Source organism: Macaca thibetana, chromosome 5, assembly GCF_024542745.1.
Source record: "Macaca thibetana thibetana isolate TM-01 chromosome 5, ASM2454274v1, whole genome shotgun sequence".
Classification (NCBI taxonomy): domain Eukaryota; kingdom Metazoa; phylum Chordata; class Mammalia; order Primates; family Cercopithecidae; genus Macaca; species Macaca thibetana.
The window spans coordinates 105,187,322-105,207,441 of NC_065582.1; the positions used below are offsets into that span (position 1 = coordinate 105,187,322).

The window sequence follows — 20,120 nt, forward strand, 5'->3', positions numbered from 1 at the left end:
AAGAACTAATTTAACCTTTCATTTTATCTTTCTTTCATATATTACATTGAAATAGAGAAAGAGGGTGGAAGAAATCTTCCAGAATAAGGAAGATAAAATCGGACTGAGTAGCAGGGGAATATAATCCTAGAATACTAGTTCTTCTTTCCTCCCGGGTGTGGAAAGGGGGACATGTGGGCCGTTTTGCTACCATGGAAACCAACCAAGGTATGTGGGAGGGGGAGGGAAGGCCCCTTTGAGGCCCATCCTCCCCTTCTTGGAACTTAAAGATCTTACTTTTCTCAGTTAAAGTGTTCTAGTCAGGAGGTGATCTTTCTAATGGCAAGAGGTGTGTGTGTGTGTGTGTGTGTGTGTGTGTGTGTGTGTGTGTGTGTGTTTATTTTATTTGAGTTCCAATTTGCCTTCTTTCCTACTTTGCCTTTTAAATCTAGTGATTCTGGCTGTCTTTAGTCTAGACTCACCCAGAAGGAAAGTTGACAGTTAAAGACAAAACAATTGTTGAGTACACATTGGGTATCAGCACAGCCTTCTGTTGTGGGGATGCATGGACTGCAAGATATCTAACACATCGCATAGAGTCACTAGATACAAACTCACTATTATGCTAAGCTATATCTGTCCTGTTCCTATTTCCATACTCAGAGATCTCTTAGAAAATAAGCAGCTCAAAATGAATTTCCTCTCCTCTTTAATTCAGAGGAATTTCTGAGCCACAGTTCTCTTTAATTTTTAAAACTGATTATTAAAAACTGTCATCCTCAACACAGATATAGAAGCCAGTCCTCCTGGGTTTGCTGTTTCTTTACAATCCTGTCACAGGCATCCACCTTTCCGCTTCTTCCTTCCCAGTCCTTTCTAAGCTGCAGTGGAAGGCGAATGAGCAAGGAACCAGGTATTTGGAAGGCTGGTGAGCATGCCAGTCTGTCTTTCTGGAAGGATGTTATAGGAGAGAAGAGATCAGCTTGGTAGAAATGTGCCACTGTGGATGGTAGGAAGTTCTCATCACAGGAAGCATCCTAGACTAGGTTGGAAAATCTCAGAGGAGGAGTTGGATTAGATGCCCAGTAATCTCATTTTAAAAAAAATAAGCATTCTATTTTTTAAAGCAGTTTAAGGTTCACAGCAAAACTGAGCAAAAGGTGCAAAGATTAGCCCTCTCCCCACCAATCTCTCCATTATCAACATCCCACACCAGAATGGTGCATTTATTACAACCCATGAATCTACATTGACATGTCATGATCACTCAAAGGCCACTCTACATGAGGGCTCACTCTTGCTGTACATTCTATGGGGTTGGATAAATGTATGACAAGTATTCACCATTGTTGTATCATACAGAGTATTTTCACTGTCCTAAAAATCCTCTGTGCCCTGCCTGTTCACCCCACCCTCCCCAGATTTCCCGGCAACCACTGATCCTTTTACCACAGTTTTACCTTTTCCAGAATGTCATAAAGTTGGAATTATACAGTATGTAACCTTATCAGATTGGCTTTTCTCACTTAGTGATACGCACTTAAGGTTCCTCCCTGTCTTTTCATAGCTTGATAGCTCATTTCTTTTTAGTGCTAAATAATATTCCATTGTCTGGATATACTAATATCCTTATGTTAGTTTCTAGAGATTGCAGGATAGCACTGCTAGGGTATCCACAGAGATGAAATAAAAAGGATATAACAGCCTGATGTCTGTGATTTCTACTGAGAATGAATGGCTGAGTTTCAGAGTTCTGAATGAGGGAACATTGCTAGTGCTCGGGAGTCAACCTCAGCGTGGCTTGTGTGGAGCTCCTGACTCTGTGCAAACAGGATGTGGGAGGGCTTATGCAGTCCAAGTGACAGAGTTGCAGCACACACCAGCTGAATCTAAACAGGGACTGTATTGACTCCTGTAACTGGGGGTAAGTCTGCATTTTCAGGCATGGCTGAATGTAGTGTGGGAAAAGGTGCTATCAGGGTCCTGGCTGTCTCTGCCTCTCAATTGTCTTTTCTTCTGGGTTGGCTTCAATTCTCAGCTGACTCTCCACGAGGTAGCCAAGATGGAGCTCCAGGCTCACTTTCTACCAGCTGGTTGACACCAGTGCAAACGAAGAACCTCTTTCCTAGCAAAACTCTCAGGGATGGATTTAATTGGCCCAGCCATGAAGGAATCCCGGGGGTGGACGCCCCTTATTCCACAGAATTAGGGACTGGGATCATCATACCACCACCTCCTGGACAACATGAAAGTGGGGCAGGAGAGGTTTCTAAAGGAAAATTGGGAGTGCTCTTATCAAAAGAATGGAAAATGATTCTGAGCAAGGGAGGTCAACAGATGTTCTTTGTAGCCAGACTACAGGAAACGTCCAAAAGAGTGGAGATGGGTGTTGATACGGTTTGGATATCTCACTCAAATCTCATGTTGAATTGTATTCCTCAGTATCAAAGGCAGGTCCTTGTGGGAAGTGTTTGGATCAATAGGGCAGATCTGTTATGAATGGTTTGGACCATTGCCTTGGTGGTAAGTGATCGCTTGCTCTGAGTTCATATGAGATCTGTTTGTTTAAAACTGTGTGGCAGCTCCCCTCCCACTCTCTCTCTCTGTGGCTCCTGCTTTTGCCATGTGATGTGCCTGCTCCCCATTCACCTTCTGCCATGATTGTAAGCTTCCTGAGATCTCCCTGGAAGCCAAAAAGATGCCAGCACTGTTTCCTGTAAAGCCTGTGGAATCATGAGCCAAGTAAACCTTTTTCTTTATAAATTACCCAGTTTCAGGTATTTCTTCAGAGTAATGCAAGAACAGCCTAACACAGCTGTCAATACATACTACATAAAAGTAATGAAAACAGTGGTCTTGAATATGGTCTCAAAGCAATCAATTCAAAAAGAACCTCATTATACCTTTTTATAATTGAAAGTTAAATGTCTACTGGGACATGATCTCTCCTTTTCTGGGCCTTTGTGTTGTTTGGGCTGCTAGAGAAGAGTAGAAGCAATGGTGAATTCACACTGAGTTCCTGTCTATCTGTTTCCAGTGTGTCTTCATGTACTGCCAGGACTAGAAAGGTAAACATGACATTTCCTAGACTCCCTTGCAGCTAGGGTAACAGATACAAATGAATTTAATTAATCAGATGTGCTCAGAGATTTGAAAGGCAGAAGCAAGGAGGAAAGATTATTTCTGCTGCTTGGTTGCTTTCTGCTGCCATGCACAATTGAGATATTGGGCTTCTCTGCAGCAACTTTCCAATGTCTGGTCTCTAGCTTTGTGAGTTTTGAGAGAGAACAACAGAGGCAGCCACTGTGTTCCCCTGATTATGGAAGAGGCAGCAGGTTCCTGCATGGGCCAGTTCTGCAGTGCTGCTCTAGGAGCCATTTCTGTAGGTCCAGCCTAGAGCCCGCTACTCTAGCCCTTCCAATGACATTGAAAGCAGGTAATTTCCTGTATTAAATCATCTTCGAGTTAAAACCGCTAAAGAGTGTCTGTTTACTGGATCCAAACAAGCCGAGTTGACAAAAGTCTCAAGAAAAAATAAAGTCTGGTTCTTGCGCAACGCCTGGATGTTCAGAGAGGACTGATTTGGGAGCAACTCCTGGTGACGTGGGCAGAGGAGCAGCTCATTTGGCTTCCATGGGGGCATGTTCCTATGGAAGAAGGGAGCACCAAGGCAACTTCTGGAGATTTTCTCATCAATATAAGGGCTCGTCCTTAGAAATCACTAGGGCTCTTCTCTCTGTTCACCCAACAGGAACTATCCACTGTTCTTTTAATTCATTTTCTCAATGTGAGGCCTTTGCTATATTCACTAATGCTTTCATTTATAATCCACAACTATTTACTGAGCACCTACTGGAAAGTGTTATTCTCTTTGTGAACTAACCCATCTCGCCCCCTCCTGACTCCCTGCTCCATACTCCCACGTACATGCACACACACATGCACGCTGTACACAACACACAAACTTCTCAACTCCTTTACCACCCCCTCCTTGACTGCCACAGCCCAGGTTTTTAGTACTAGTTTGTGCTCCTGTAATTCCTGAATTTTCCCTATCAAAGCGTTTTCTCACATTATATTGAAATTGCTCATTCACTTCTGTCTCTCATGCTGAATGTAGCTGCAGGGATGGCAAAGGTTGCATTTCTTGTTTGCCACTGTAGACTCAATACCTAGCATAATGTCTGGTATACACATAGCCCAGACATCCAACAAATATTTATTGAATTTATATTCTGGCATTCTAAGGGCTTCCAGGGACTGAATTGTCTGGGCTACATCTCTTAAGATCAAAGGAAGTGCTAGAAACTCCAGATGCTGAGATAAAATTGAACCTTGGCAAAATACTTTTTTCTTTTCTTCCCAAAGCCCTCATGTTTCAATTCCCCATCCTTGTCTCTTTTGGCTTGACCAAAAAAAGAAAAAAAAAAAAAAAAAAGGTGGAGGAGTTTTTAACCCGAGACTTTTTGCTTTCTCACTTGTAAAATGGAAGCATAGTGAATTAAAGATGGCCACACATTCTTTGACACCATTCCCATTTAAAGATAGGATTGATGTTCCTGCTCCTTGATCTTTAATCTCGGTGGGCTCTGTGACACTTGACCAATAGAACAGAGCAGAAGTGATGCTGTGCCAATTTCCAAGTGCAGGTCTTAAGAGACTGGCAGCTTCTACTTGGTTTCTTAGAATGTTCACTCAAAGGGAAGCCCGTCGTCATGCTGTGAGAGAGCCTGAGCTAGTCCCAGCTGTTCTGCCCATTCCAGCTGACACGCAGACATATGAACGAAGATACCATCTTGGATGTCCTGCCGAGTTGAGCCTTCAGGTGATACCAACCCCAGCTGCCATCTGACTGCAACAACGTGAGAGATCCTAAGTAAACACCCCCCAGCTAAGCCTAGTCAACACACAGAACTGTGAGCCACTGAAGTTTGGGGTGGTTTACTAAGCAGCAATAGATAATGGCAACTAGGAGTAATGGTAATACCTACCTCATAGGACTGTTATGAAGGTAAAATGAGATTTTTAAATGCAAAACTCCTGTGTACAACCTAGAATGAAATAAGCACTCATTATGTATCATCATTTCTCTTGCCTTGCCTCCTTCCTCTTTTTAACTCTATAAATGTCTCAGAAGGAGAGGTAGGTGGAGTGGAGATAGGCGATATGCTAGGTATTTGGAATTTGAAGAGCTCTCTTTTCTTTTTTCCATCTTTCTCTTGCTTCTTTCTTTTCTGTGTTCTTTAACACATAGCCAGATCGTTTAGATCTAAAATAAGAACACCAAATCAAGCCTTTGCGTTGCAGACAGAAAAATCATAGGTTTTGTATGGGTTTATGGTAATGAAAATCAAGCCCAAGAAGCTAAATGATTCAAAGCAAAATTCCCCTTGACAGTTTTTGTCATCTCTCTCTCTGTGTGTGTGTGTGTGTGTGTGTGTGTGTGTAGAGAGAAAGCAGTTAAACAAATACTTTAGCCTACATAATTATTTTACCATGTAAGCATGATAGAATTGCAGGCTTTCTGGAGGGGAAGGATTTTAAAAGCACATGGTTACCTGTAATTACAGTCTTGCAAAGTTTGATTTTATAGAAGTGACACTCAAGTCTGATTTAAACCATGCAGAAAGACATGCTGCATATTGGAAATGCTCTTTTTCTTTCTGACTCAAATGGCTATTTTGTTCTGGTGATCTCCCTAGAAGTCAACATTTTATTATGCTTATTGTAAGGTTGTGTGTCTTTCTAATTATGTGGCCCATCCTAGAAAACTTGCTACCTTGAGATTACCTTTCTATTTCTCCTTGTATTCCTGCAAACACCTAAACCTCTGTAGACAAGAGGTTCATCTCAGAGTCTGAACTGGCTGAGGTTCATAAATTCTGTCAAATACCTGGTCAATTAAGTTCAGGTTGGAAGAGAGGGTCAAATTAGATGCGTGACATATGTGGATAAGGGCATTGGTTTATTTCACATTTCAGACTTTAATGTGGGTGGGTACACAAAGTCACAGAGTTTGTTGTCATACCCCAGCATAAAAGCCTCTGGGACAAGGTTGAAAGGGTAGCGGGGAGAGGGCCTTGCATGGGGGATGGGGTGGTAAACCCGCGACTCTAGTGACATCTTGCCATCAGCTGCAGCTACAGACTGTAGCTTGCAAGAGGAATTTGGCCTGCCATTGAAGATGTGTTTCTCAGATGAGACTGTAAGGGGCCGGAGCTTGGGATTTTAGGAGTGCAGGGCCCACCTCTTCCTCGGCATCAAGCCACTTAACTAAACTCTTGCGGTGTCTTATGACCAGGGACGAAGTGCGGGGCCCCTTCAGACGTCGCAGCTGGGCTGTTTTCTTTCCATTTCACAGTTCCTGGAGAAGGTGTGACTGAGTGAGGCGTTGGAAAGCTTGTTCTATAATTACTTCTTGATCCGCTTCTGGGCGTGCTGTGCATGCGTCCGACCATGTGTGTTCGCGTTAGCTTGTGTTGTCGACAAGAGCCAGAGAATGTGGGTCTAGGATAAAATGTGGATGATATTTTTGCTTCAAATGTCACATTTTAGGGGGTTCTAAAGGTCTTAGGCTGGGGGCTTTGTGGATGACTGCAACTGTAGCCGAATCTATGAGCCGGGATGTACCCAAGCCAGTGCAATCGCTCCAAATTAGGGCATGCGGCACTAAGCCGGGCAGCAGACACCGCTCCCGGCCCGTCGCGAGCCGGCGCCCCAGGTGGGGGCTGCAGCGAATGCGCGCGTGGGCTGTGGAGCCGGCGGAGGCAGCGGTCCGGAATGGCTCTGTGGGGGCTGGGCTCTCTCCCGGGTCCGGCAGCCACAGCATCTGCCCCGTGCTCGCGCGGCGGGACCTACCAGGCGCCCGCCCTGGGCTGCGCCACCACTGCCCACCCGCCGCTCCCCTCCACCCGAGGCCCCTTCCCCCCAGGCCTCACGGGGCTCCTCACTGACTCCACGCGCCTCCGGGGCCGTCGCGCGCCCGGAGCGGCGTTGGGGGCGCGGCCTCGTTCAGGGCGCCCCGGGATTGGCCGCGGGGGAAGGGGGCGGGGCCGGGCGCGGAGAAAACAACTTGCGCGCCGCCCGAGTACAGTCTCGGTCTGGAGCCTGAGCCCTGCAGAGCCTTGGCGCCCGCCCCCAGCCCCGCCCGTACCTGCACTTATTTATCGTTGTTGTTATTTTTATTTATATATATATATATATATATATATATATTTTTTTTTTTTACTGCGGAGCCCCGCATTCGGGTTCTCCCGCCGGCTCCCGTGCAGCGCTAGCCTTCTCCAGTTCCTCAGTCCCCTCCCGCGCGGTGCTCCGCAGCCGAGGCGATGCGCCTCATTCAGAACATGTGCACCATCGCCGAGTACCCCGCGCAGGGAAGCGCCGCCGCCTCCGACTGCTGCGTGGGCGCCGCCGGCCGCCGCCTGGTCAAGATCGCGGTGGTGGGCGCCAGCGGCGTGGGCAAGACCGGTGAGTCCTCGCGCTTAACCCCGGGGCTGGTCGTGGGCGACCCCTGACGGGAGTTGAGGCTGAGCGAGGCATGGGGAGCGGCGGGAGCTGCAGTCCGACCGCTCGCCGTCCCCTGCAGGGAGCCGCTGCCCCTTGGGAGTGGGCTTAGCGGTTGTCGACGCCACCCGCCTGCTTCCACAGAGGAGGGAAACAGGGATCAAGAATGGCCAGGCGGCTTTCTGGGGACCACCGGCACCGCCGCCATCAGAACTTTGGGGTGTTTTAGTCTCTGGTAATGCCTGGCACAGAAAGGGGAGTTAGTGAAGCTAGCACCCCTGGGAGGTCTTGAAGGTTAGGAAGACGTGGGTCTAGTGGAAGGCTTAGGTGTGGCTCAGCCAGGCTCAGAGAAGGGGATGGGCTCAGTGAGCCTTCCAGCTGCACAGAGCCATAATTCACGATGCCTTCTACCCCCCTTCTTTTTGTCTGCAAGAAGGGTCAAGGAGCTACAGGGTAGGAATTTCACTTGGTGGCCATCTATGGCTTTCTTTGGGAGAGCTGTTTTCCAGGCTGGGGGTGGGGTGGAGAACAATCTAACTTCCAAGGTTAACATTTTGACTTTCTTTTTTGTGACCTGCAGCACTGGTGGTCCGGTTCCTCACCAAGCGATTCATCGGTGACTATGAAAGAAATGCAGGTGAGACAATGCATTTGAGAAAAATTCTGTCCCATTGCAGGAGGGCTGTGGTTCCCATTTTCCAGCACTTCCCAGGCAGGTTCTTTCAGTGACAGTCCGAGCCTGAGGATCTTGCCACTTAAAACTTTCTCCAGCCCTCCATGCCCCCCCTCCCAATAACTACCATCTGGCCTCATTCCATTCCAAGCCCATTCATCATTTTATCAAGTGCCTGAAAGTATTCCCCTTGGTATGTTTTAACTATAGTGACCCCAGTTGGAAGCACCCTTTGTAGTCAAGAACCTTTCCCTTCAAAATACTCCGGCAAAAGTCGTAAAAAAAAAAAAAAAAAAAAAAAAAAAAAAAAAGATGGTCAGCTCCTTCCCCCACCCCTCTCCTTCTCTGCTGGCTGCCTTTCAGAGGTGACCTTTTAAAGCAAAGGCCAAAGGAGAGCAGTTGTAAACCTAAAGTTCTTCCTTCTTAACAAACAACTGGATGGTAGAATTTTAGGAGGAGAATTCCTGAATAAATGAGAGGACACATTTTTCAATCCCTATGATTAAGAATAGCCACTGGGAGGCTTAAGAGCTTTCTACCTATGTTCTGTTAGCAAATTGCTTAAATCTGTAGACCATATGAGTACATATAGGGGATTATTTGAAACGAGCTGTATAAGCTATCCCAAGATAAGACGTGGCAGCCTTCTGCTTTGATGTAGAGTTGATTATCATTATGTCACATTTTTATTCCAACTGATAACATTGGCTGTGTGTTTACTAACAGTATTTGTCTAGCAAGCCATTCTATCTAACGGCCAAAATACAAAGTTACAGTCAAAGAATGATCAAGTACTCAAGAAAACAGAAACCTCACATAGGCTGAGCAAGATAATTTGCATCAAGGGAGTATTCTAAAAATGGAAACTTTGTTTAAAATTAGATAAATACATTTTCAAAAACTTGCAAACTTTGCCCTGGTTTTAATACATCTAACATAAGGTTAAAATTGCTGTTTGTTTGTTTTTTTTTTAATCTGAAGTAAGCCCACTAAATAGAAATAAACTATAGCTTTTTTGTGTGCATTTGTGCATTGTGCATTTTTTTTCTAGCTTAAAACTCAATGTTTTAAAAGTTGTACAAGAAGGAAGAACATAATCTTTTTTATTTGCCTTCATAGGTAATCTGTATACTAGACAAGTTCAGATAGAAGGTGAAACCCTGGCTATTCAGGTTCAAGACACTCCAGGTATTCAGGTGAGAAGCTCTGAGACTCTGGGTGAAAGGGGAGCCTACTTGGCTGTGGAATCATTCACTTTTTCTCAAGTCCCTCATGCTGCAGGAGCAGAGAAATTTGCGGAGTTACATGTAGACGTACATATTGTCTGACAACTCAGTTGTATCTGGCTGTTGGTCAATCTTAGCATGGTTTAGTTTGGGAGATTTGGCTAAGGGGCAGAAATCTTCCTTTAGAAGGATTCAACACAGCCGGAAAGCCCAAACCAAATGCAGTAGGAATTGGTGTTTTCCTTGCTATGGTTAAAAAGTCCAGTTTTAATATATGTGTCTTTGGCATGAAAAACCAAGCTTCTGGGTATAGTCTGCAAATACTTGGAATCTCTTTTGTACTGTGGAAAGTTGCTCTATAGACAAAAGCGCCATGCTAGGGTTTTTTTTTTTTCCCCGCCTCCTGAACTGGGCAGTTATCCAGGTTTAAATGCTTCCAGCTCCTATCTTTACTTCGCCAGACTTACTGTCTAGCCAGTTAATTTCCCATTTTGTGCAACTACAAAGTCTCTCTGCATGGAGTTCTCTGCAGGTCAATTTTCCACTGGAGTGTGGTGAGCTGCACTGTTATTTATTCCAACTCTGTGCAGCTGGATCAACATATTGTCAAGAAAGCTGAAGTGTGTGCGATTTAACTTGTTTATGGCCCGCAACTTGGCATTACTATGAAGGGCTCTTTTGAATTTGAAATCTACCCAAGCCCAGGCTCTTTGCACCACTGACCAGCATTCACCTTGCCGTCACCCCTCTCTTTCAGGTCCATGAGAACAGCCTGAGCTGCAGTGAACAGCTGAATAGGTGCATTCGCTGGGCAGATGCTGTGGTGATAGTTTTCTCCATCACTGACTACAAGAGCTATGAACTCATCAGCCAGCTTCACCAGCACGTGCAGCAGCTACACCTGGGCACCCGGCTGCCTGTGGTGGTCGTGGCCAACAAAGCTGACCTGTTGCACATCAAACAGGTTGACCCTCAGCTTGGACTGCAGCTGGCCAGCATGCTAGGCTGCTCATTCTATGAAGTGTCTGTCAGTGAAAATTATAGTGACGTCTACAGCGCCTTCCATGTTCTCTGTAAAGAGGTCAGTCACAAACAACAGCCTAGCAGCACACCTGAGAAGCGAAGAACCTCCCTCATTCCCAGGCCCAAGTCACCCAACATGCAGGACCTGAAGAGGAGGTTTAAGCAAGCTCTCTCTGCCAAAGTGAGGACTGTCACCTCTGTCTGAAGCAGGAGGAGCACTCAAGGGGGTTTGGTCTTCCCAGGAAGAGGGCCTGAGTGCAGGAATGTTGAATACTGGCAGTGATTCCTGGTTCCAGAAAGGGCTGGAGCAGAAGGGCCAAGAGGGCCTATGGAACTGCTACAGAAAAGGAAGTGTTGTTCTGAGAAGGGGGACAGGATTGATGAGGCTTGAAAGAGCCCACTGAGCCACTCTCTGAATATGTGAAATGTACTCTGTGTCTTTTCCTTTAGAGTGGGGAGGGGGCATAATCGTTTTGGTTTCTGCATTTAGCTACCTTGTAAATGGTGGTTCGTTGCAGTTTCACCAAATGTATTGGTGTGATTTACAGTGGGAATGACAGAACAGATTAAGCATCGATAGGCTTTCTTTTTTCCCCGTTTTCTTTTTCCTTCTTTCTTTTTGTCTTTTTTTCCCCCAAGAGGAAGAATTGCTTTTCTCTTGTCAGTATGATTTGTAACTCTGGAACACTATTCTTACAGAATGCCTTTCTAACCTGAAGGATACCCAGATTTCTTTCTTTATGAACAAGATGGAAAATCCCCTACCCCTCAAAAATGGATTGAGTTTATGGGCCAGAATATTCTGTATACCAGACATCGGTAAGCTTGCGCAGTTTGCAGGAAGGCGCTGGTTCCCCCTCACAGGATGTGCATGCTCAGTGGGCTGTGTGTTGAGGAGTCGTGAACTTCACACTCTTCGGCCCCAGACTTTGCCTGTATAGTTTTTTGTTTTTGGTTTTAACTGTTCCATCAGGAAAAAAAATGTGTCAGTTGATTTTGGTGTGATTTGTGTAAATGGTTCATGGCAATGGCATTGGAGTGCTTCCGAGGCCTGGCTGAGTCGTGCCTAAGGGTGGCTGAAATACGAAAACACTATTTTACAGCAAGTGAACAGGGGCTACCTGCCAAATCCCCTCTACAGATGCACTTTAAAAAGCCACTCATGCTTTGGCTTAAACTGTAATTAATTTATTTTATGTACAATAAATCTCATTTGAAAAAGAGCAGACGTCTAACTTGGTCTCTATTGAAACGTTAACTCTCTGCCCTTTAGACAAAGTATGACCTGGTATCCTGTGATTATTGGGCACATTGATCTGGCATTGTGCCTTTCAGGGGTTATCTCTCAAGGATTACAGCAATCCAAGGAGGTACATGCTAATATTACCCCATAACACAGATGAGGAAGCAGGCTTATAGAACAAGATCAGTAACCTGTCAAAGGCCACAGCCTGTAGCATTGTAAATTGTAATTTGCTGCTTTATATTCAAGACTAGCTTATCTCCTATTCACTAACTTCATGTCTTAGGTATACTAAGGCAGATGTCTGGCTCCCCATATTCAGCACAGCCTCGAGGGTATTCTTTCTTGGACACTAAGATGACTGCTTCTTTACACATGCTTTGTTTGGCAGACCTCTTTTTTGGGTATGCTGCTTTCAGGAGATTCACTTTATTCTCACTGTAGAAGCTTGCAGTCATTGATCTGGGGCTGTGAAATCAGGAGCCAGTCCCATGGACCTCTGCCACACGTGTCTCCCTAAAGCTGCCAGCTCTCTCGTCTGTGCCACTTGGGCCTAGAAGATCTTTCCTGCAAGCTAAGTGAGCCACCATCTATAGGGGCAAATAATCACAGCTGACATTTCTTTGAGTAGTGCTTTCACATACCTGATCTCATTTAAGGCCAGGAGAACCCAAGAGAATACTGTGGGGTATTGACACCATTTTACAGATCCTGAAGACAGGCTCTAAGTTTTGGGTGATGTCTTCAAATTCACACAAAGGAGCTGAATCAATGCCACCTCACTGTAGTTCCTGTTCTTAGTCTTTTGGAGGATTTCATAGCTAAGACACTCCTGCATGCGTGGGGCGATGGGGCCACAGTGAATAGCAGTTGAGGGGCTACTGTGGGGTGGTGCCAGGATTTCCAATCAGTGTTCCCACAGGGTACAGATCCTGATGGCTGACAGGGTTTCCAGGGATGCCTCAAACCTTCCTAATAAGCAAGGTAACTTTCTGTGCTTCCAGCCTAACCTCATCTCTGAGAAGGGTGTGTGTGTTGGTGGTGGGCAGGGAAATGGTGCTAACATGGGACTGAAAACATCTCAGTTCAAGGGCAGTGACAAGTATCTCCAACTGGATTCTATTCGCTTTTATTTCTATTCAGCCTACGTGGTTGTGTTAACAATGTCCACTGAGCAAGAGGTTGATCTTTATATAATTACTAAATGTCCCTTCCCCACATTCTGGAATTAAGAGTTTGCCTGCAGGTGGCTGGCTTTATGCTCCCGAGGCGCTGAGCAGTGCTGCATTTTAGTGATCACTGCCGCGCCACTGCCCCCTTTCCTTCCCACCAACTTACAGGCTGCAGGGCTCTGGCAGGCCTTGTCTGCTCCCTTGCTGAGCTGTGAGCTCTGCCTTCTCCCTTCCTGGCCCCCCAGTTAGCGATTGCCCCTTACTTCCTCACCCCTGCACTGGACTCAGTCTCTCCTACTGCACCTTAGACAGGCTGGAAGGGAGCTCAGAGCTCTGGCGCACCCAGAGGGATAAAGTGGCTTGTGTAAGGGCACTCTAGGAGAGAGAGGACAGGGAAAGAGACAGAGACAGACAGAGACACACACACAGGACAGAGACAGAGTCGCAGCTGGAAACCACCCACGTCCCCATTCTGTCCACTCTCTCAGGCAGATTTGTCTATTTATAGTTCTAGAACACATTTTTCTCTCTTCTAATAAGTCTAGATTTATGTTTTATTACTTTTGCTCATCTCTTGTTGGTTAACTCTTCACTTAATCCCTGTTTTTTGTTTTGTTTTGTTTTAAAATTTATGATCTACCACCACCTGGCCCTGAGAAACGAAACGACCCTCTCCATCTAGACAGGGGAATACCTCCTTTGCCATCTGGGAAGGGGAAGGCAGGGATGTGTATGTGTCTGGGGTACAGGGGAGCAGAGAAAGGGAAGGAGTTAGAATTTACTGAACATTTACAACATGCTAGATTCTATGTTACCCCCATTAAGCTTTTGAAAAATCCTATAAGGAAGGGTAGTAATATCGCTTCTATTTTAAAGATAAAGAAACTGAGGCACAGACAGATGAAATTTACCTTAGGGCCACATCAGTTATAACAATTAATGTTTCTATTTATGGAAAATCTGTGTGCCAGGCCCCACAGGAGGGTTTTTGAAATAACTGATGTTTGCTGTGATATCTCTACAATCCATCTTTAGTCTCTTCTTCAGAAAAGCAAAAGGGAGGCTGAGAATTAAGTGGCTGGCCCAGGCCCTAGGTGGCCTCCAGGACTCCACCCCAGGTCTGTCTGATGCCACTGCCTAAGCCCTGGGCTGATGGCTCAGCAGAGCCCCACCTAGGAGCCCTCCTCTTCCCTCCCCTGGCCGGGTCTCCTGTCCTGCTGTTCTCATCTCCCCTTTGCTGCTATAGGCTCCTGGATCCTGCTGGGCTCCAGGCCCCCCTGGCTGCCACACCACATCTGCTGTTGCCATCAGCCAGCTGCTTACTGGCTTCCAGCCCTGCTCAGTCATAAAGACGTCCAGGCTGGGAGCGGGAGGGGTGTGCAGTCCGGCTGTCTCAGAACCGAATCCACTTCTGTCATGATGTCTGCCTTTTGAGTTTCCTCCCTTGCCTCAAATCAAAAACATTCAAAACACTCTGCAGCCCGCCTGACGCTGCGTGGTGTGCAGAGAGGGCTCAACCCTCAAAGTCTTCCCGGCTGCTCCCGGCTCCAGCACTCACCAGGCGCCGCAGACCCCGGGTTTGCCTGCCCAGCCAGCTCCTAACCCCAGGTTTAGGAGCCATGGGTGTATTTATGGTAAGCCCCTTGCTTTGGTGAAAAATGAGATTTTGACATTCATCTTACACTCCAAGAGGGAGAAAACAAATGTGTTTTCTAGGCAAATGAACAAGTTTGTAGGCACATCCCTCAAAAATGAGCTAGCTGATAATCTCTGGTGCTACCTGTGCACCCAGGGGAAATGAGCACTGTCCAGTCGTCTGTGTGGATAACTCATGACAGGTCCCTTGGGAAGTGGCCCAGGATGAATTAGAGAGCTTGTCTGGTTATAATAACCAGGAAAACTGGTGTTGCACATATTCCCTTTCAAGTCTAAAGAGAGATGGTTCCAGAAAGTTCTTACTACCCTCATTGCTCTCCTGAATTTGCAATGAGAACGGGATTAGGGTTATTACTGACTGTGGCAAGATCCCAGCCACCACCCTCCAAGCTTTCCTCTCAAATAGTTTGCAAACCTTCTATCATCTGGTTTTGTCTTTTTAAATTCCTTTTAAGACAGAGATGGAGTCTCTTGATGTTTGTTGGGCTGGACAGCAGACATTTGTAATACTGGATTATTTGTTGTTGAGATTCTGTTTCTGGTAACCAGGGTAAGATAAATAATAGTGGTCTTGTGGGGAGTTTGATGGAATTCTTTGTTATTGGGATCCCATTGTAATGGAGGGGTGGCATAAACAGAGCCATCTGCCTAGGCCCCTGCCCACTGGGGACAACTCTTGGCTGATGCAGCCTGGAGTGCTTCCAACCATTTGGCTGTGCCTGCCATGTCTGCTCTGAGGTAGACTCCAGAAGAGGGTTTACAAAGGCAGAAGTCAATTGCTACAAAGTATTTACACTTCTATCAATTGTGTTTATAAGGAGTGTGGCCAGTGAGGTTGCTGGCAGAAGGTTTGGATTTGTAAGTGCTTGTTTAGGTGATAAACACTCAGACCCAGGCCCCAGACAGGGGAAACCAGTCTTACCACTCCTGTCAGCCTTTTAAGTCACCTTCAGGTGGCTGACAGCTGCTAGATTCCTTTAGAATGGATACATTTGGAGAGGTTGAAATGGGAAATCGGCTAGCATTAGTGATGGAGAAAGTTCTATCAGAGATATATGGCCTTGCATGAGCAATAATCAGACATTTATTACCGATAAATGCTTATGTGCTCTGAATGAATATGCATTACACGTATTCACTCTTTTAATTCTTCCCCAACCCAATGTTGCAGGTCCTATTGTTATACAACTGCATGGTCAGCGAAGACCAGGAGAGGTGGACTACGATGTGGAAGAGGTGGGACTGGAATCCAGCCATCGGATTGGGCTCTTGACCTCTGGGCTACGCTATCCTGGACCAAGTTGTTATTCCTCCTCCAATTTCTCACCTCCTTGTAGACCCCATGAGTGCCTCCAAATTTCCTCTTCATTACTATTATTCTCCTGTTGATGTTTTATTGTTTTGAGAGGTAACTTCCTTGGCGTCCTCAGTGTGAAAACTCACATTCCTTGAAATTCACTGGTGGCCATTGTGTTAGGGATGGCTCCACAGCAACCGCCCCCATGAGGCAGGTGCCACAGTTACCATTTCTTACAGACGCAGACATTGAGGCTTGGAGAGATCCACAGTGTTTGGCGTGGCAGAACTGGGACTTAGGCCCAGAGAAGCCTTCAGAGCCCTTTTCTGCCAGCTGCTCCTTTGGGGTTGGAGGGTGTGACTTGCTTCTCCTCCAGCCCCTCCCATGCTGAGAAGTGTGCCCAAGAGCCCAGCAGCAGCAGGGAGGTTCTGCCATGGCGACAATTCTCTTTCCCCCAAACCCCCCTCTTTTTCCTTATTTGTTGGAGGCCCTTTGCAGGATTTATACCAAATGTCTATCGTGTTCCTGCTTTTTAATCAAGGAGCAGTGAACGTCCTGTGCCTCCTGCTTCATCTTCACTCAAACTCTGGTTACCAAGAAATTCTTCCAGCTTACCTTTCCTCCAAAGCCTCCCACCACCTACCGCCTGCCTGGCTCAGCTCCTCAAGCCGGCCTCCGGAGAAGAAAAAGATGACCATAAGCCACACTCTGACACTTCTCCCACCACTCACAGACTGCCCCTGACCATACTAATTACAGTATGGAGAGCATTTTCAAGACATAAGAACTGCTGAGTAACGTTTGTAATCAATACCTTCCTCATTTTATCATTTCAGATTAGAAGTTTTTGAATTTTTTTTTTTTTTTTTTGAAATGGAGTTTCACTCTTGTTGCCCAGGCCGGAGTGCAGTGGTGTGATCTCGGCTCACCGCAACCTGTGCCTCCCAGGTTCAAGCGATTCTCTTGCTTCAGCCTCCCTACCTGGGATTACAGGCATGCGCTACCACACTCGGCTAATTTTGTAATTTTTTAAGTAGAGACGGGGTTTCTCCATGTTGGTCAGGCTGGTCTAGGACTACCGACTTCAGGTGATCCACCTGCCTCAACCTCCCAAAGTTGAATATTTTTTAAAATAAAAAATTAATTTGTAAAAATACAGTTTTCTGCTATGGCTGATTAAAGTCACAAAAGTAATATACAAATACACGTTTGCTATAAAAAAAATAATACAAAAGTATACTGAGGGTGAGACTCTCCCTTCTCTTAGCCTTCCCATTCGATATTCGTTCCCAGAAGTAACCATTATATATGTATTTCCAGAAAGTTTCCTTTGCATATAGACATGTGATTTACAACTTCATCTTCAGTAGATGCTCATGTCAGGCCTGAGCATCAGAGAAGTGCCAGCTACTCATTCTGAGTGCCACAGAGTCAGGGACACATCTTGTTCATTTACCACATGGCCCAGAACCTACCACTGTGCCTGGAACATGGCAGGTGCCCAGTCAATCTTTAGGAATGAATGAAGGGAGTACAGATTTGAGTCACATAACAGGTTACTTTTCATTTTTTTATTTTAGAAAAGTCATCTCTGCTTTAACATTTCTTATGGATGGTTACCATTTCCTTCCTTATTCAAATTCAATACTTTAGGATTAGTAGAATGAAAAAGGCACCTGAGGTCTCCTCTATTTCATGAAAGAATTGATATTATGTGGAAAACATACTTGGGCAAGAAAAAGAGTGTCTGTGTCTACAAAAACCCTGCTTTGGTTACATCTTAAAATAATCTCCAACTTGACGGTTCTTTCAAAAATGACAGTGTTTCGTAAAGAACTAAAATCAGAGACATGTGAGTGTTTTGGTTTACATGTTATTTCCTTCACCTGTTTAATCCACAATAAAAACCTTTTCAGTTTTATCTGTTTATTACTAACATGGATGCCAGAAACTTCCATTAACCATACACCTACAAACATGTGGGTTGCAAGTGGTTCATTTTTGCCCTGGAGTTCTTACAAAATTTCACTAGGTGGGTCTAGGTTTTTCTGCTAATGGTCAGATGGAAAACTTATGCTTATAGAAAAGAAAGCTTTATATTTCAATTAAAACTCATACCCACAAAGTCCACAAGGGTTGCTGTTACAATTTAGACTCCCTGGGACCAGATATCTCATATTGGGGTCTTTCTTTGGAGGGGAGGAAAACTTTTATACGCAGATAACCCTCCAATCAACCACCTTCCCACTACAGTTCCAAGTAGCCTGGCAGACCTGCCCAGTGGGCCAGCTAGAACAATGCAGTTCTTTGTTATGGCAGGATGATTTACAACACACACAGGCTACCAGCACTGCCCTAGACACTACCCCTCCCTTCTTTGCCTTTTCAGAAATGTTTCAGAGCAAGAGAGAAACAAAGCCTCAGACCCTATTTGCAATGTTCTCTCCTCAGTTATATAATCCTAAGTTTATATAAATCAAACTTTCCTCACACTCATAATTCTAAAGCATGTCTAACTTCTCGAGCAACTTCAAATTAAAAGAGTTGTAACCTACCAACACTTGCCAACAGGCTTCTCTTTAGAATTAATGAACTTGTAGGTGGAATCAGGAAGCTCACAGAGGGTTAAGGATAAATGGAAACAATCACTAATTGGACTAGCCAAAAGACAGATTATCGCCTTCAGGAAAATAAGAAAAACTTTTTTTTTTTTTTTAAGAATCACAGCAATTCAAGCAAAGTACCTCACTGCGAAGGTATCAAGACCCTTCAGGCAGAATTCTGTCATGCTTGCAATTACTGACAGGGATGTTGGTTGTGGAGGAGTATTTGGAGTGGTGGCAGAAAATTGTATCAGCATTTCCAGCATGAGTAGGTCTTATCTTCTTAGCGGATGCTCAGAAGCCAAGGTCTGGATGCAGTCGGTCAGTTGCAAATAACAGCTCAGGAATATTAAATGGCTTCAGGAGTCGAGTGGACAGCACGATTACCTAACAACGGGAGAGGGCAAACACACCGCAGGGAATTAGGGGGGCCAATCTCAGGGTACTGGATGATGAGAAATAGAATGCAACAAATGTCTTTAGGGGAGGGTATGAAGTGAAGTTCTATGAAGGAAAGGTAGAAGGCAGCCAGTTCAATGGCGCTAGTGCCCTGCCTGGAAGGAGGGGGACACAGTCTGGGAGAGATGGCCTGTAGGACAGCTGGGCTGTGTCTACTGAACCTTTAGCCAATGGGGCACTCAGGATGGCTGAGACTGGCACTAGGTACATTTGAGAGGCAGAGACCAGCCACTGCCTTGCTGCTAAATTGGACTGGATCATACTCTCGCTTTGTAATGCAGTAATTTGACCTCAATATCAAGGTTTCTCCCCATTTCAGGGAGCCTTTGCTCCTCCAGGGAGCATGAGAAGGCACATCCAGGAGGCGGATGTTGTTAGTGATGATGGTGATTGTTAGTTTCCTAGTACCACAAACTGGGTGGCTTAAACAATGGAAACTTACTGTCTCACAGTTCTGGAGCCTAGAAGTCCAAGATCACGGTGTTGGCAGGGGTGGCACCTTCTAAGGGCTGCGAGGGAATCTGTTCCACGCCTTTCTCCTAGCTACCCTGCGCCTTCACATTGTCTCTCCCTAGGCACGTCTGTTGCTGTGTCCAAATTTCCCCTTCTTATATACACACAGTCACACTGGATTAGAGCCCACACTAAAGACCCCATTTTAACTTGATGATCTGCAAAGATCCTATTTCCAAGTAAGGTCATATTCACAGGTACCAGTGGGGAGGTTAGGACTGTAAGATATTTTAAAGGGGACACATTTCAACTTATAACAATGATGATGGTGATGATAAGGATAACGAATACTTGTTAATTTTTATGATGTGCCAGGTTCTGAGGATTATCTCATTGAATATCCATTTGATCCTGATATCGAGCTTATGAAATAGGTACATTTATTATTCCTGCTTTGTAGATGAAGAAAATAAAGTACAGAAAGGCTCAGGAACTTATACAAGGACACACATACAGTCAGCGGCTGAGTCAGGATCCCAGCGCAGACAGCCTGGCTCCAGTGCCCCCGTGCCTCCCTTCCCTGTCATCAAGGGCTCTGGACCCTTTATTCCTTTACTCCACATGCACCTTTGGGCTCCTCTGGCTTCTTTCATGGTGACCCTGTCTGCTTCCCTCAGTCTGGATTTTATTCCGGGATAGATTTGTCTCTGCAACAGTGGGAGAGCCTGTTCCCTGGGTCTGGGCTGGGGGCATGATGTGCTTTATAAGGGCCTGGTTAGGTTTTGCACAAGCAGTATTGTATGCACCCTAGAAGAATAGGTGACTATGAG

The 20,120-nt window shown here is 45.6% G+C and overlaps 3 protein-coding genes across 5 annotated transcripts in view; 2 read left to right on the forward strand and 1 right to left on the reverse strand.

Moving 5' to 3' along the window:
- Nucleotides 1-20,120, reverse strand: part of SCFD2 (sec1 family domain containing 2) — an 807,609-nt gene that overhangs the window by 293,436 nt on the left and 494,053 nt on the right. For 2 of the 3 annotated variants that reach the window (XM_050790571.1, XM_050790570.1), the window contains one exon: nucleotides 17,327-18,765. The exons of the other annotated variant lie outside the window; for it this stretch is intronic. In XM_050790571.1, the coding sequence (XP_050646528.1) occupies nucleotides 18,673-18,765 (93 nt within the window). In that variant the 3' untranslated portion in view covers nucleotides 17,327-18,672. Of the gene's footprint in view, nucleotides 1-17,326; nucleotides 18,766-20,120 lie in introns of those variants that run through there. 3 annotated transcript variants of the gene reach the window in all.
- Nucleotides 1-20,120, forward strand: part of LOC126954756 (60S ribosomal protein L14-like) — a 1,186,913-nt gene that overhangs the window by 21,689 nt on the left and 1,145,104 nt on the right. The window lies entirely within an intron of this gene.
- Nucleotides 7,202-11,630, forward strand: RASL11B (RAS like family 11 member B). Its single transcript, XM_050790627.1, has 4 exons — nucleotides 7,202-7,449; nucleotides 8,066-8,122; nucleotides 9,278-9,354; nucleotides 10,142-11,630. Exons 1-4 carry the CDS (start codon nucleotides 7,308-7,310, stop codon nucleotides 10,610-10,612), a joined length of 747 nt encoding a protein of 248 aa, XP_050646584.1. The 5' UTR covers nucleotides 7,202-7,307; the 3' UTR covers nucleotides 10,613-11,630.